Genomic DNA, 15,166 nt, shown 5'->3' on the forward strand with positions numbered 1-15,166 from the left:
CGAGGAAATTGCATAACTGCAGCATTTCCTCCCATTGCTCAGGCCTTTCCAAACCCCGCGCTCCTCCAGGGAGACTGAGGAAATCTGGCAGGACCGGCCCATTCTGACAGCAGTTTTAGTCCAAATGGAAAGTCTGGGTTGAAGGGTAGGTCCCAGCACTGGTGAAAGGAATGGAAGGGGGAACCTTCCGTGCCTGGGCATGATTGAAATGGTGGGCTCCTCCTCCAATGGAGATCCCTCTGCAGTGGCTGCTGTTGCCTAAGGCTTTCTAGAAATCACTGCCACCTCCGAGCACCTAGACAATTCTTTCCTCTGGATTTTAGCTGTTTGGACAGACTTCCCCGCCCGTGGTGGAACCTGAAAGGTTCTGGGAGCTGATTTTTGTGCTGGGCGCTGAGCAGCCTCCAAGGGATGCAGCTGAGGTTGGACCCTTCTGAGTTTTAAATAAACCCCTGCTTTGTGTATGAAATGCAGCATATTCAGCTACAGGATGTGTGCACAAATGCAGTTGCGTGTGAGAGCACAGTTAATGCCCTGCGGAGGTTGATATCCTCCACGGGCAGGAGTGTGAACCCTGAAATGAGGAATCAAAATTACTCAACATCATCTTTTCTCAGTTCCCCTTCCAAACCCCAGCTACTTCCTTTTCCTTCTCTTCTCCCACAATCCAACTCCATCCCAAACCACCCACATACCCGATTGCTATTTGCGTGCTCGTGTGTATGATTTAGGCACGAGCAGGTTGGAAAACTGATGGATTGGGTTCTTCTTGGTCTCTCTGTGCACAAGCAGAGGGTGGCATCAGGCTCGGAGTGGTGGCTATAGAATTGTTCACTAATAAGTTGTAAATGCTTTGGTCTTGCCTCCAAATTGCAGTGATTCTGCAGAATTTAAGCAGCATTTGCTTCCACTGAAAAAAAGATAGGATCTGATTTTATTCAGAATGTTTGGCCATCTACAGCATGAACTTAGAAAACTAAATTCAAGGCATCAAGGGCTGCAAATGTACTAGGTTAATATATATTCTTTTCTATACACATCACTTCTGAAACTTCCTGGTAAAGGTATTTTGGCTCTGAAGATATGAATAAATGGGAATAGTGAGAGCGTGATGTTTAAGCGAGTGCAGTGCTGCAGGGCAGGGATTTGGCTCCCGGTTAGTCACTGGCCCCAGTTCTGTGAGTTCTATCACTGTGCCCGCTCCCACCCATGCTATGTGGGACGCAGGCTTTTCACCTCTCAGCAAAGCTTTCTGCTTTCAGATTTCCTCCCCTCTGTCAGTGACTAATACTGAGAAGTGAAAGAAGCTTTTTAGTTCATGAGAAGCTTTCTGGGTTTAGGTCTGTTTTCTCCAGAGCGTGTTAACAACAGGAAAATGGTGTGTGTGTATATGAAGACACACGTATTTTATGGTATCTTATCATCTGGCTCTGTGCTGGGTGATGTGTGTTTGCAGAGCTGTCTGCCCGGCCCCTCCTCTTCTCAAACCTCTTGTATGTTAAAGGTGGTCACCCTGCGAGGTGCAGCCACACCGTCCCTTTGCGCTCGTGCTGGCACTATTGTCAGAGCCCTGTGCCACCCCGTGCTCACCGTGGTCTGCCCAGCAGTGCTGAGGTTCTGCATACATTGAGGTTTGCTCTTCTGGACTGGGTTGTGGAGCTTGCTCACCAGTAGTAGGTGTCTTGCAGAGGATGTTGTGCATGGGGAGCGTAGGGCCTCCAGTGCTCCCTCCCTTAGCAGAAGTGATTTGGTTTATAGTTATTTGTAGTGCTGTAAGGATGAACTGACAGCACGGTGGTGTGATGGAGCTACAAGGAGGATGGTGCAGGGAAACATGCTCCTGTCTGCACAGTCTGTAACTTTCGTTTTGTCAGTAATCGATGGAGACTTGGGTGTAATGAATAGTAAGAACCTCTTTAAAATGCAGCACCCTTTCACAGGGAGGGAGGTTGCTCCATCAACTGACTGACTTGCATGTGAGGCTTAATGTTGGAATGCATCTTTGTGAGTTAAGCCCTGCAGCAGACTTACCTTTAAGGAAGGTTGGAAGGGGCTTGGAGCAAGCTGCTCCAGTGGAAGGTGTCCCTGCCTGTGGAAGGGTTGGAGCTGGAGGAGCTTTAAGGTCCCTTCCAACCCAAACCCGTCTGGGATTCTGTGATTTAATCCTGGAAAATTCCTCTTATCCTAAAAAAATCTGGCTCCTCAAAATGCCTGAGGCAGTGTGGGGAAATGGTTCCTCTTTAAAAGTAATGTTTTCCTTGGAGAAGGAAATGATATTGCAGAATTGGGGCTTGGTTAAAACCCTGATATTGTAGAGTGGTGTTAATGGATTACCACACTGACAATGGATAAAAGGTTTGTCCTTAACAAGATGGATGGAGGATGACATTATCTCCTTGTTTTATGGTTGCATAGCTGACCTCTGCATGAAATTTCCTTTTCACCGTGTGCATGCTTTGCAGTTAATGGCATGAGCATCTCGTGTTTCCTGGTCTGTCCTTTTCTCTTTAATTAAAGATCAGTCTCTGATGATTAACAGCCTCTCTGTAGTCTCATGTAACCAAACTAGAAGAGGGAATATGCAGGCAGACACATTCTTCCCTGCAGCTGATGCGCTGTGCACCATAACTTGAGCTGTGCGACTGCTCCTTTAGGCCTGGGCAGCGGAGGAGACCAGTGGGAGAAGGATGGAAAAGCAAGGCTGTAAGAGCCCAGTCACCCTGGTACTGTGTGTGCTGTTAGCCCTGTGTCTGGGTGAGCCAGGGCGCAGTGCAGGGGAAGGCTGTGCCTCTGTAAGCCTTGGAGTAGGAGTTACTGTGTCCCCTCAATGTGTCCCCTCGATGAGTCCTCAACAGAGGGACTGAAGTTGGAGAGAGAAGCTTCTTTGGGGAAGGCTGACTTCGTGGCCAGGGCAGCAGTGCTGGGGGAGCAGCCCGCTCTTGGTTTCCTTCCCTCTTTTCACTTATTTTCTTAACATAAGCATGAGTTTTTCCTGGAGGAGAGCTCATGTGCTGACTGCAGCTGGGTTTGCTGCTGAATCGTCCCCCACGTTCCAGATGCGGGGTGGTAGATTTTCTCTTGCAACCAAAAACCCTCTACTTCTGTCTTGCATGGCATAGCTGGGTGCGCTGGCCGGGGGAGAGGGAACGTGCTCCATGGGAAATGTTCCAGGAAGATGGGATTAGTGCTGAGGGCTTAGGCTCTGCCCAAGCCCCCACTTTTGAGCTGTGCCGTTAGATGTGTGCTTCCCTGACTGTGTCCTGCGTGGCGGAGGTGATGCAAGCATCCTGCTGCCCTGGATGGCATCGAGGGACAGGTCTCCTCCCTCTGTTAAAGATAAACGTGCAGGAGACAAAGGATCAGGTTCATTTCATTCTCTAATGCAGCCGTGTGTGGGGTGAGAGCTGTTCCCTGCCCCGCAGCGTCTCCATGGAGCAGCAGCTCCGGTGGCTCTCCGCAGGGGAGCACAGGAATAGCCCATGTTTGGGTGCCCTCCAAGGCAGGCCTCTGTTAAAGTGGCTGTCGGTGGTCTGCTACCTGACACAGAGCCCTCTGCGGGGTGGTTGGTGTGGGTGATGCGGGTACCGGGCTGGTGCTGGGGCACCCAGTGGTGAGGTCTGTGCTCCCCGCTCCTTCAGGGACATCACAGTGCCGGCTTCCAGCCCTGTGCTTCTGCTGGAGCTCTTGGTGGGCACCCCGACAGCAGGGACCAGACCCTTGTACCCGAGGGCTGCTTCCGGATCCCTGTCCTCAGTGTTAGTGTCGGTCACTGGGAGCCCGCAGCGGAAGGCTGGGAGCCGCCTGCCTGCGGCTGGGAGCCTCTCCTGCTCCCTGCGGATGTGTGGCTGTTGCTGCCTCGCGTGTTGCTATCAACATCGCCTGTGGAAACTTTCCCTCCCCGCCTGCTATTTCTGGAGGGAGCATGTGATGGGCTCCGCTCCCCGGGCTCGGCTCCCTGTGAAGGGGCTCCCAGCTTTGTTCCCGGCAGAGGAAGGGTGTGCACGGCGATGCTGTGGGTACCACCCTGCACAGGCCTTTGTCCTGCTCTGATGGATGCTGCCACACTCAGCTCCTGCTTGTGGCACTCACACAGCACCGTGTGTGTGTGTGTGTGTGTGTGTGTGTGTCTGCCCTGGGCTGAGGAAGGGTTATTTTTAAACACTTTGAGCTGGAGAAATACAACCTCTGAGCTGAGCTGCTTACAGCCGAGGTTCTCCTTATGCTGCGCTTTTAAATTGCTCTCGAGCTGTGATTAAAACCTTCTGCCATTGTTTTTCTTCTTTCTATTATATCCACTGCTTTAATGTAAAGTAGCTAAAGTGTAGTAGTGGTAGGGACCGGATGAAGAGGGCCAACAAGGAAGCTGGAGAGGGGCTTTGGACAAGGGGCTGTAGGGACAGGCCAAGGGGAATGGCTTGAACCTGCCCGAGGGGAGGCTGAGCTGAGCTCTTAGGCAGAAGCTCTTCCCTGGGAGGGTGCTGAGGCGCTGGCACAGGGTGCCCAGAGAAGCTGTGGCTGCCCCATCCCTGGCAGTGCTCAAGGCCAGGTTGGACACAGGGGCTTGGAGCAAGCTGCTCCGGTGGAAGGGGTCCCTGCCTGTGGCAGGGGTTGGAGCTGGAGGAGCTTTAAGGTCCCTTCAACCAAGCCAGGCTGGGGTTCTGGGATTTTGTGATGTGATGATGTTTGAAGATAGGAGGGGGATGAAGCCCGAGTGTTGGCTCAGAGGGTGGCTCTGTCACTGTATGTGTTACCTCATCTTTATGCATTTCAGGTCCTCTGTAAGCTAATGACATTTCTTTCCCTCTCTTGATCTTTGCCTGACTCCTTTATTCAGGCTGTAAGCACTTGTGAGTGAGGGTGGCTTCCTGCTGCTTGACCAAGTTGTACCTACCAGATGGTCCTGCAATGCCTGTAAGATGCAAAGGGAATTGTCTGCTTTGCTCTGAGTTTATAACCTCTTTGAGAAGAACATGGAGGAGACGAATCATAAAATAGTTTGGGTTGGAAGGGAGCTTTAAATGTCAGCTGGTCCAGCCCTGCCTTGGTTTTGTTTAGAAGCTGCTGTAGTTTCTAGTTTTAGAACTAGTTTTTACCTAGCCCTTCCCATTTGCAGTCTCTTGCTTTCAGACCTGACCTAGTTGTTATTTCAATCCACTCCAAAGCTTTGGCAACCCGAGGTTTTGAATGCAGGAGGCTGTGGTGGTCTCTGGGGACCTCGCTGTTGGGAGAGGTCAAGGCAGGTCCTCCTGACAGCGGACCCCAGTCGCAGTGATCCCAGTCGTGTCGGCAGTCCCTTCCCAGTGCATCCAGGGCTTCATAAGGCTTTCTTCTTGTGTTTTCCAGGTCTACAACTCGAACAAGGACAACCAAAGCGAAGGCAGTAAGTATGTCTTCCCAATGAGACCCCAGGGAATGTGCCTGTGCTGCGGTGTGCAGGTTCTGGCGGGTCAGCAGGAGATGCTGAGCTGCAGGTGCTGGTGGCACCGGGCTGGGCTGTGCTCCTCTGGGCAGGGGTGTGGGGTAACGGGGCTCAGTGTGGGGACCATAGGGTGGCCACAGTGCAGAACTGCATCTGGCACCCAGCAGGGAACTGGTGCAGGAGCTCGATGGTGTGACTTGGGCTCATGGAAAGCAGTGCCCAGCAGTAACTTTGACACGTCCACTCCTGCCCACTGGTGTCCCCAGGCTGCAGCAGTGATGCTGGGGTGCCTTGGGACCAGCTCCTGTCCCTTATCACAGCCATGGTGCAGGGGGCATCTTGGACCAACTGGCTCTCCTTTCTGAACCAGAATGTGGAGGATGAGTGTGCCTTTTCCAGAGGGGAATTGGAGCACATAGAAAGAGTGGGAGGTCCTGCCCAGTCAGGATTGTCAGCAAGAGCCCTTAAACATACAAAAGCTGTTTTTATTGTAGTTCAGGCAATCGGAGGCTCAAGTCAAGAGAGTGCTTGATTTCCTTCCTAGGGCAGCAGCTGCACCTGGTCCTGGCTTGTCTGTCCTGTGTTTCAAAACCCTTAATTGAGCCATTTCCCAGTAGGTTTGAATTGCCATAATTGCGATACTCAGAACTCCGATCCCTTCCCTCCTTCCCCCGAAGCCATCGGTCACAGGGAGCCCAGCCTGGGCTGGTGGGTAGTAAAGAGTTCATTTTCATGCTGCCTCAGCCAGGGCATTTCCATCTGGAGCAGAAGCGTATTTCTCACAATAATAGGTATGATTTGCAGATAATGTTCCTCACGCCCATTTTGGGCGCTTGCACAAAACAGTCTCTTTGTGCTCTCTGCTCTCTCTGCTGTGGCTTCTCCCTTGTCCTCCATGCTACTGGCTGCACATCCATCTTGTTCTGTATGTTCCTGGCTTTGTGCTCCATCGTTTACCGAGGGGCCAAGTGAGTTTTTTTGAGGCTCAGAGAACTTGCTCAATCGTGTCCTACCCTGGCTATGAACTGTCACTGCCCTGCATGTTCCCTGCACACAGCCTCTGCCTCTGCCAGGACAGTGCGTGGTGACTTGGCTCAAGGAATGTGTTATAATAACCATCGTCTAAGTTTTGTTGAGGGGTGATGCAGAAGCAGGGAAAAACACCAGGGGTGGGAGGAAGGCTTGGTGAAGTAATTACCACTTCTGAAAGAAGCACTTGTCAAAGCGTGACCTTCCCATCTTACGTGCTGTCAGCCAGAAATCCTCCTGGGGCTGTGACTTACGCTGGAGTCATCCTGCAAAGTAACAGCAGCTCTTTAGAGGTGGTAAGAGCTCGAGTCAAGTGTGTCCATGACTTCTGCAGGGTTATTCCTATGGTCTAATCCCGGTCTTAAGATGCCAAGCTTGCAACAGATCCCAGGTTGGGGCTGTGAAAACCTCTTTAAGGGCTTCCTTAGGTGAGGGCTTTACTCAGGCTCTTCACTGCCAGGCTCTTTCTGACCCTGAACCCAGCTCCTGCCCATGCTTAGTTGTCCACAGCCTCATCAAGGGCCTGTGTTAGCAGAGCTGTGGGCAGGGCCGGGCTGGTCTGCAGGTGATGGGGCTGCCTATGGTGGCTGCTGCTGGCATATAGGTGCCCACGTATAGCTACCAGAACGGGCTGAGTGGTGCTGCCGACCACTGCTGCGCTTTGATTATGGAGCGTGGCTGCGGCGGGTGCATTGTGCTGCCAGCCCCATGCAATCCCAGCGGGGTGCCCGTGCTGGGGATGTGCTGGTGGCTTTGAGGAGGAAGCCAGTTTGTCCCCAGGCTGGTGGCAGCTCCCATGGTTGTCTCCCATGTGGGTTCCCAGCCCGGCGCTGTGGATGGGGTTTGTCGGCAGTGCTGGTGGTACTGCAGCCCACACGCCGGTCCTGCCCCTCCGAGCAGCTCAGGGTTTGGCAAAGGGTAGGGAGACTTTGATGGAGACACCAAATGCCAAGTTTCTCCCTGCGTGTCTTCACCAGACGAGCTGGGGAGGCTTCGGCAAAGTGTCTTATTGTCTTTTAGTACCTCTTCCATTTTGATGGTTTGTCTTAAACAAGAGAACTGTCTCCCCTGTCTGTGCTTCCCCGGCACCGGGGAGCGTGTTGGCACCCTTGGGTGCAGGCTGCATACAGAGCAGGGCTTCAGACCGCCTGGTGGCAATTATTCACACACACGGCTCTGAGCAGGGCTCTGCTGCTGTGTTCAGACATGTGACTCTGCTTTAGCCCTCATTAGAGCTGTGTCTGTAGTGAACTGCTTGCTTCACCAGCTACGCTTAGAGTTGATTCAGAGACTGGCTTCTTGCCATGCAGCCCTTGATATAGGCGCTTCCTATGAGGACTCGAAACGCGTGCAGTGATTGAGTGGAGTCGGATGCAATTCCTGACCCCAAAACCCATGTACCTCTGCTTCCTGCCTGTGCTCCGGTTGGTCTGAAGGAGACTCGCAGTGCTGGAGCGAACTCTGCTTTTTTGGCCTCTATCTGATTTTACAGAGCTTTCGGGTCTTGCATCGTGCTGTGTGGCCAGATGGCCATGGGCCTGCAGGGTGATTTATCCTGATCTTCCTCGGGGCTGGGAGGAAGCAGTGCTGAGCCGTGGGGGTGAGCGGTGTCAGTGAGCCCCCGGAGCCAGGTGAATTTACACGCACTGGTTGCAAGCCAGGAGGACTTGCCCTGCTCTCTGGGTACAAATCCTACAGACCGTTCGTGCTTATTGAATGGAAAATCACAGAACTCCTGTCCCTTCCCCTGCCACCATTTCCCTCTCCTTTTTCCATACCCACGTGGTTCCCTGTTAGTTCAGGACTCCATCAAAAGCTGTCTTTATTTTCATGAGCTCTTCACAGACCTTAAGCCCCTGGCCTGCCCCATCTGCAGGTGCCTGGCCCTCCCCAGCAGTCCTCCTTTCCCAATCTTGGGAGCTCACTGGTACTTTGAGGCTCATTTCTCTCTGGTCTCTGCTTCTTGGTTTCTCCCTTTCTCCGTGGCTCTTCATTCCATAAAGCCTAGGACAGAATCCATAACAGTAACGGTGGTGGCACGTCATTGCGTGGCACAGAAACGTGCATGGGGATGCAGGAGAGCTCGCTGTGACCTTGTGTGGCCGTGACCGACGCACACAGCTGGAGTCAGCAAAGCTGAACAGAGCTGATTCAGTCGTCTTACCCCCTTCCCGATGCTCTGATACGCCATATCAGCGTAAAGGCGAGGAATTAACGGATTACAGAGAAATAATCTGCTAGGCAAAAATAGAACAGGAGGAGACCAACTCGGTAGTGCTAGGAATGTGTTGGTACACGAAGGTCAGGTAAGTTGCGTGTGTGTGTAGTACAAGTGACGTGTATCGCCTCTGCTGATGTAAAATACGTCTCTGCAGTATGAATACTGCATGTCAGTTCTGCATCAAAATGCTGCTCTTGTGTGAAGAGCCGGTGGCTCGGAGCCTGGCCTGGAGCTGTGTTTTACATCTTTCCCCTGGGGAATGAGAGCCTCAGGGAGAGGGAATAGCAGGAAGCAGGGCTGTGGGCTTTGCCCCTGCTGTGGGTGTGAATGCATGAATGGAGAAAACACTGCTCTGGTAATAGAAGCTTGTAAATCCACTCGTGGCTATGGCTGAGGGGCTGGTTCAAATCCAGGCTGGGGATTCGGGGTGCCTGCTGAGAACAGGGGAGGAGCACGCTGGCCAGGCTTCTGAGTTTGCTCTTCCCTGCTGCCTTCCCTCTCCATTTTGGGACCCCAGTGATGGCAGGAGGCAGCTCCACAATGACTTAGATCCATTGGAGGTGGGCTGTGGGTCCTATCCCTCCCATACACGTGTTCCTGCCCCTGCCTTGCAGCAGCAGCAGCTCTCACTGCGCTCTCACTGGGGTTGGCTGGCTGGAGACGTGGCTCTGGTGGGGTTTTGATAGAGCAGGGGGGTTCTTGTTTAGTTTTCTTTTCCTTTTTTTTTGCCAGTCTCGCTGACCCCTCTCACTGCATTGGGCATGGAGCAGAGCAGGGACGAGGACGGGGCTGGCCCGAGCTGCATTTCCATGGGCACGCTCATGCAGCGTTGCTCTCCAGCCCTGGGAAGCCATCATTTGCCCCTTCTTTCTCACCACGTCCCGACCTGCAGCCGCTCTCGACCAGAAGCTGAGTTGGGGTCCAAGCTGCTGAGCCAAAGCTCAGGGCTCTGGAGCACAGAGCTGCTGGGGCAAGTGTAAGATCTGGGCAGCAGCAGATCCCAGTCGAGGTTTGACCTGTGCTGCAGCCGAACTGAATCATTGGGTAAATGAATGAGACAAAGAGAAGCTGCTTCTGTGGGAGGGGAAATCAGGCTTTTACAATGCTCATTAAAAGTGAAATTTAAGGATGAAGAAAGGCACTTTGGGTATTTAATCAGATATTATTTCTGGATGTAGCTACTGCAAATAAATCCCTCACCTTTCCTGATCCAGAGCTTGCCAGCGAGGGGAAGAGCTTATTCACCTACTTAGGAGGATTATGCTTGGTCGCTCCCATCCAGAAGGACTGGGTGGCTTCTTACCTGGGAAGGTTTGGTTCCAGCCCATTGCTCAGCAATGGGGTGGTGGGCTTGGGGGGGGTCATGCATTTGTAGGTGTCTTCTGCTCAAGTTCAGGCATGCAAGGGACTGGGGGAGCACTAATGGTTTATGGGATGGATTGGCACTTAAAGTGCATGTGGAGAGCCTGAAGTGGTGATCTGTGTTGGCTGGAACAGGACCATGCTGGGGTACCAAGAGGTCAGGGCTATGGCCAGTGCTAAGCCAAGGCTAATAAAGCCTGCTGGACTGGGTTTGCTTGTTCAGAAGGGTTTGTGCACCATGGTTTCTTGCTTCTCAGGTATCCTTGTGCTTGTGTTTGTCACTGATCTGGGGTATGGGACTTCTGACAAGGGCCTGTAGGGACAGGCCAAGGGGAATGGCTTTAACCTGCCCGAGGGGAGGCTGAGATGAGCTCTTGGGCAGAAGCTTTTCCCTGGGAGGGTGCTGAGGCGCTGGCACAGGGTGCCCAGAGAAGCTGTGGCTGCCCCATCCCTGGCAGTGCTCAAGGCCAGGTTGGACACAGGGGCTTGGAGCAAGCTGCTCCAGGGGAAGGGGTCCCTGCCCAAACCATTCTGTGACTGTGACTCTGTAGCAGGCTGTGACCCACTGGTGGAGGGCACGTTGATTTTATGCTGCATCCATGCCTGCAAAGTGCTTGGGAGCAGCACAGGAGAGCCCTGGAGGTGCCAAGCAAAGGCCCCGGGGGCTTTGGGGTATTCACACATCCTATGGCACAGGCATCCCACAACTTGTGTGCTTACGTTGGCTTGGCGCTTCAGTGTGCTTGCCCAGAAAAGCATAATAGAGCTGCGCTACTGTTCCAGTGTTTCAGGTTCTTGTGCCATTCATCAGACAAGAAACGCCACCAGCAGAGAACTCAAAACAAGGGATTAGGAAGGGCCTGCACTGAGCAAGCCACAGGCAGCCGATCAGCTGGCAGCTCCTCGTGGAGCACCAGAGACTGTGATTAAGTAACGCTGTGAACAAGGGGAATGCAAGGGCTGAGATTGCACGTGCCGTGCTGTGAGGACACTGCCAGCCCTGGGCTCTGATCCCTGCCCGCTGCGCTCTCCATCAAATGCAGTTTTGTGTCGCTCACAACACGGCATTCCCTTAGGGAAGGCGAAATGGCAGCAGGGGCAGATGCATCCCTAAAAGGGTTTTGATGTAGGCCTGCATCCCAGGGCACCCTGCTCACACTTCCCTGCAGGCTTCTGCTGTATGGAAGGTTTCCTAAACCTTTACACAGGGGAGAAGTCATTTTCCTTAACAAATAGCTGACTGCAGGCAGTGTTTCCCACATGGTGGTGGGGGGCTGACTACAAGATGAATTGTTGCAGCAGGTATTTGGACCCGTGTATTAGTAATTCCTTGAAATTAAATGTGAAAGCCTGCAATGGCACGAGTTAATTGAGTTTTACATCCCATTAACTCACATGTTTTAGATCTTGCTCTTAGGCAGAGGCAGCTGCCTTCAGGACATCCTAATTTGCACCAAATAAATATTTCATTTGTGCTAATAAAAGAAGGGGCTGTTCTTGAACTGTGCACATCTGCATTGAGTGAGGGTGAATGGGATGTAATGAGTAGTGTTCACGAGGCAGGATGGGTTAGCCGGGCCTTTGCATCATGTGAGGCAGACGCTCCTGCCCCCCCAGGTGTGATGCGGGCACGGTGCAGGCATTGGGATGGTGCTGCCTGGCTCCTCAGGGCCAGATCCCTCTCCCTGGGCACAGGAGATGCTTCCACAGAGATTTGACCTGAAATCCATTCCTGTCTCCCAGTCCCTATCACTCTTCCACCGCTACGTCATCAGCTCTCTCCTCTCCATGTTATGTTTCTAGCTCCACACTTCCACCTTTCTTTTGATTTCTTTACTGTTTTCCTTCACAGTGGTTGCTCACAGTTATCTCCTGCTGCTCTATTCTGTTTGTTTCTTTCCCAGTTCTTCTTTTACCATCACTTTTCAGTGCTCTGACCTCTCATATGGCTTCTTGGGAAAACCTGCATCTGCACAAAACCACCTCAAAAGCCCCTTGAAGGAATCCAAGGCACCCTAGTGCCCCGGGCAAAGCCTGGGAGGTCAGTCCTACACCAGCAGTCTCCAGAGGTGATGGAGATGGCCTCAAGATGAAGGCATCTCTCCAGCTTGGTTAGCTGGGTGGAGAGCTGGAAGGACGAGCAGGAGTTCCCTGGGGCTCCTCAAGCACACTGCTTGCTGTTTCCAAGGGTTTGTTGTGTCAAAATAATGTATGATTCCCTTTACCTCCTCCTTCCCCACCTCACCTGAGCCGTGGTCCAGTGCTGCTGTCAGGGTGAGCACTGGCTGCGGGTGAGCGCTGTGCCCGGTGTGGAGCCATCCCCTCGCGGGGTGTTCATCACTTCTCTCTCCTCTCCCCTTGCAGCTGCCCAGCTGGATAACATCGGCTTCAGCATTATCAAGAAGTGCATACACGCTGTCGAGACAAGAGGTAGAGCAGATCACCAGGTGGTCTTGGTCTGGGGGGCGGCTCGCAGCTGTGTGGAGAGGAGCAATTGCTTACCTGCTTCTTCTCATGAGCAAAATGATTCATTACCCCTCGGAGACCCATAGCAGATAAACCCTGTGTGTGTGCTCAGCGTTGCCTTTGCTGAGATGTGCGTTCACCCTGCGGCTGCAGTCAGCAGGGGCTGAGCAAACGGCAGGGCAGGGTTAGGAAGGGATGTGCTGGAGGTGCAAAGCGAGTGAAGGGACTGAAGCTGGGACTTCCTTGGAGCTCCCTTCACACAGTGAAGGCCCCTGTGTTGTTTGTTAAGTGCAGATTGTTTGTGCTGCAGCCATAACTCCCTTGCTGACTGTGGGTGGTGGAAGAGTGTCCTTAGATCTTTTATTCCTGAGCTAATTGAGGGTAATGCTTTTAATCAATACAAGAAAGCCTTGACATCAAACCAGATTTTACCCTCTCTATAACTTTGTGTGTAGTTGGTGAGAGGGTTTAATTATTTTTGCTATTAGAGAAGTCAAAGAAATGAAAGAAACGTTGGTAGCTCCTGTGACATTCTCCTAATAAGCTCTTTATTTTTCCTAGGGATCAATGAGCAAGGGCTCTACCGAATCGTTGGAGTGAACTCCAGAGTTCAAAAGCTGCTGAGTATATTAATGGGTGAGTATCTTGTGTGTTGTTAAAGGCAAGTAGGTTGTGCTGCTTTGAAGTCTCGCCAGCCGAGAACAGAGGCTCTTGTGGGGTACCTAATTGTGGTGAATGTGCTCTTAGGACCCCATGCTGTTAGAAGCCGGGAGGTCCCAGGGCACCACTGGCAGGTTGCTAAGGTAGGACTCGTGTAGGACATGGCTTTCAAAGGTCTGGTGCAGTCACTGGTGTCCTGCTCACTTGCGCTATGGATTTTGGCAGCCTTCCCAAATGCAAACTAAAATCCTCAAAGGAATAGCTGAGAGCTTTGGTTTAATCTCATACCCGCCACGTTGTTCCCACAGTACTTCTTAATTATTTTCTCTTGTGTGTTGCATGCTGCCTGTGGCTCTTGCATTCCCCTTGGACCTTTTTATGCCTGTTTTAACAGTCTTACCCAGACCCTTCAAGCTTGTCTTTCCCTTGTGCCCAAAGCATTGGTCCCGTGGTTCTGGGTGCTCGGGAGGAGAGAAGGTGTTGAGAGCTTGGTGTTGATGCTATGGGGCTCCTCTGATCACTGGTCCTGATGGGCAGCCATGCTACGTCTGCCCAGCAGCCCTCAGAAACCTCTCCCACTTTTGAAATGATAGGATGGCAAGAGGGAGGCTGTGGTGCTTGCTACAGGTGCCTTGTGCTCTGAACCAGCATCCACATGGGCCTAATCTGAGCACTGAAACGTGCAGGAGCAAACAGGTCTTGGGATTGTCAGTGAGCTGGTCCTGTAGCATGTCTGGGACAACTACGGCTTCATCGGCAGTGGTTCCTTGTTGGTGGGTTTGGGTTTCCATTGCTGACAGCCATGCAAAGCAAATTGGGTCATACTTGTTGGTCTGCGTTGGAGAAGCTGTAGCCTGACTCCTCTGCAATGTGACTTCCTTTCCCTTGCTCCCTCCAAACGCCAGCGCTCCTTTCTGTTTCTCCTTGCAGAAAGTTTGAATCTTTGTGTTTCACTTTCAGCATCCTTCCTTCTCCTCTTCCAACTCCCCCTTCTCTCCCCTCTGTGAAGCTGTTCACTGAGCAAAGCCCATGGTGGCTGTTACAGTTGTCAGCGTTAACCTATGCAAAATTGATAATGTAGGGATAACAAGGAAGCAGAAGGGTAAGGCTCTAAATCAGGGGCTGACGCAAGGGGACCTCTCTGCACCAGTTTTGCTCTGGCATTTGGAAAGCTCTCTGCAGTCACAAGAGCTGGTGACTGACTCCTTTATTAGTAGAAGTTTGGCATAGGTTCTGGGGCATGTGAATATGTCCTGCTGGCCACCCAAGTACCGCAGATAACCAGAGCTGCCTCATGGCGCACATGCCGTGTCCTCTGCTTCTGCTTTTCATGCCGCTGTGCATCACCTCGCGAGCGAGCGGAGCAGCAGATCCCTTTTCAGCTCGCAAGGGCAGTCGTGGGCTGCGTTGATTCTGGGCTGGGGTGGCGGTGGTGACAGATGGCAGATCCTGCTTGGTTTGTGAGCTCTCCGGAGCTGGGAGGGATTCAAAGCCTTGGACACCATCCAGCATCCATTATCTCCTCGGCGACTGAAGCCTCTCAGCTGTCGACCTCGTGTCTCATAACGCGGTGATATACTGCCGGGGTTCTCTTTGTCCTGGCATGTCTTCGTTGGAAGTCCTCTTAGAGGCGAGGGCGTGCGGGTGCTGCTGCGGGTGGGCGCAGGAAGAGGACCCCCTTTGGGGATCTCCCATGCTGTCAGTCACTGGCGTGCTTTGCAAACCCCGGACTCGGTATCTTCCTCTGAATCACAGGCAGTTAAATCCTCTTCAGCAATCGCAGCGCTAGGGCTGACTGTGAAGTCAAACAGAAACGTGTCCATTGTCAATTCCCCTTCTGTTCGTGGCTGCCCTCGAGGCGCTGAGGTTCTGCTGGTGGCGGCATCGCCCTCCTCAGTCCCTCCTGTTCGGAGCCAATCCCTGTGTTCAGATCCAGCCCCCATGTTCGGATCCAACCCTTGTGAACGGAGCAGCCAACTTGTGCTTACAACTTCAGGTTTCCTTTATAT

At 52.6% G+C, this 15,166-nt stretch overlaps 1 protein-coding gene across 2 annotated transcripts in view; it reads left to right on the top strand.

Annotated features, from left to right (window-relative positions):
• ARHGAP26 (Rho GTPase activating protein 26) overlaps positions 1-15,166 on the top strand; it is a 117,267-nt gene that overhangs the window by 45,662 nt on the left and 56,439 nt on the right. For both annotated transcript variants that reach the window (XM_065690775.1, XM_065690774.1), the window contains exons 12-14: positions 5,344-5,380; positions 12,396-12,461; positions 13,059-13,133. In XM_065690775.1, the coding sequence (XP_065546847.1) occupies positions 5,344-5,380; positions 12,396-12,461; positions 13,059-13,133 (178 nt within the window). The remainder of the gene's footprint in view (positions 1-5,343; positions 5,381-12,395; positions 12,462-13,058; positions 13,134-15,166) is intronic.

The sequence above is a fragment of the Lathamus discolor genome, chromosome 10 (genome assembly GCF_037157495.1).
Source record: "Lathamus discolor isolate bLatDis1 chromosome 10, bLatDis1.hap1, whole genome shotgun sequence".
Classification (NCBI taxonomy): Eukaryota; Metazoa; Chordata; class Aves; order Psittaciformes; family Psittacidae; genus Lathamus; species Lathamus discolor.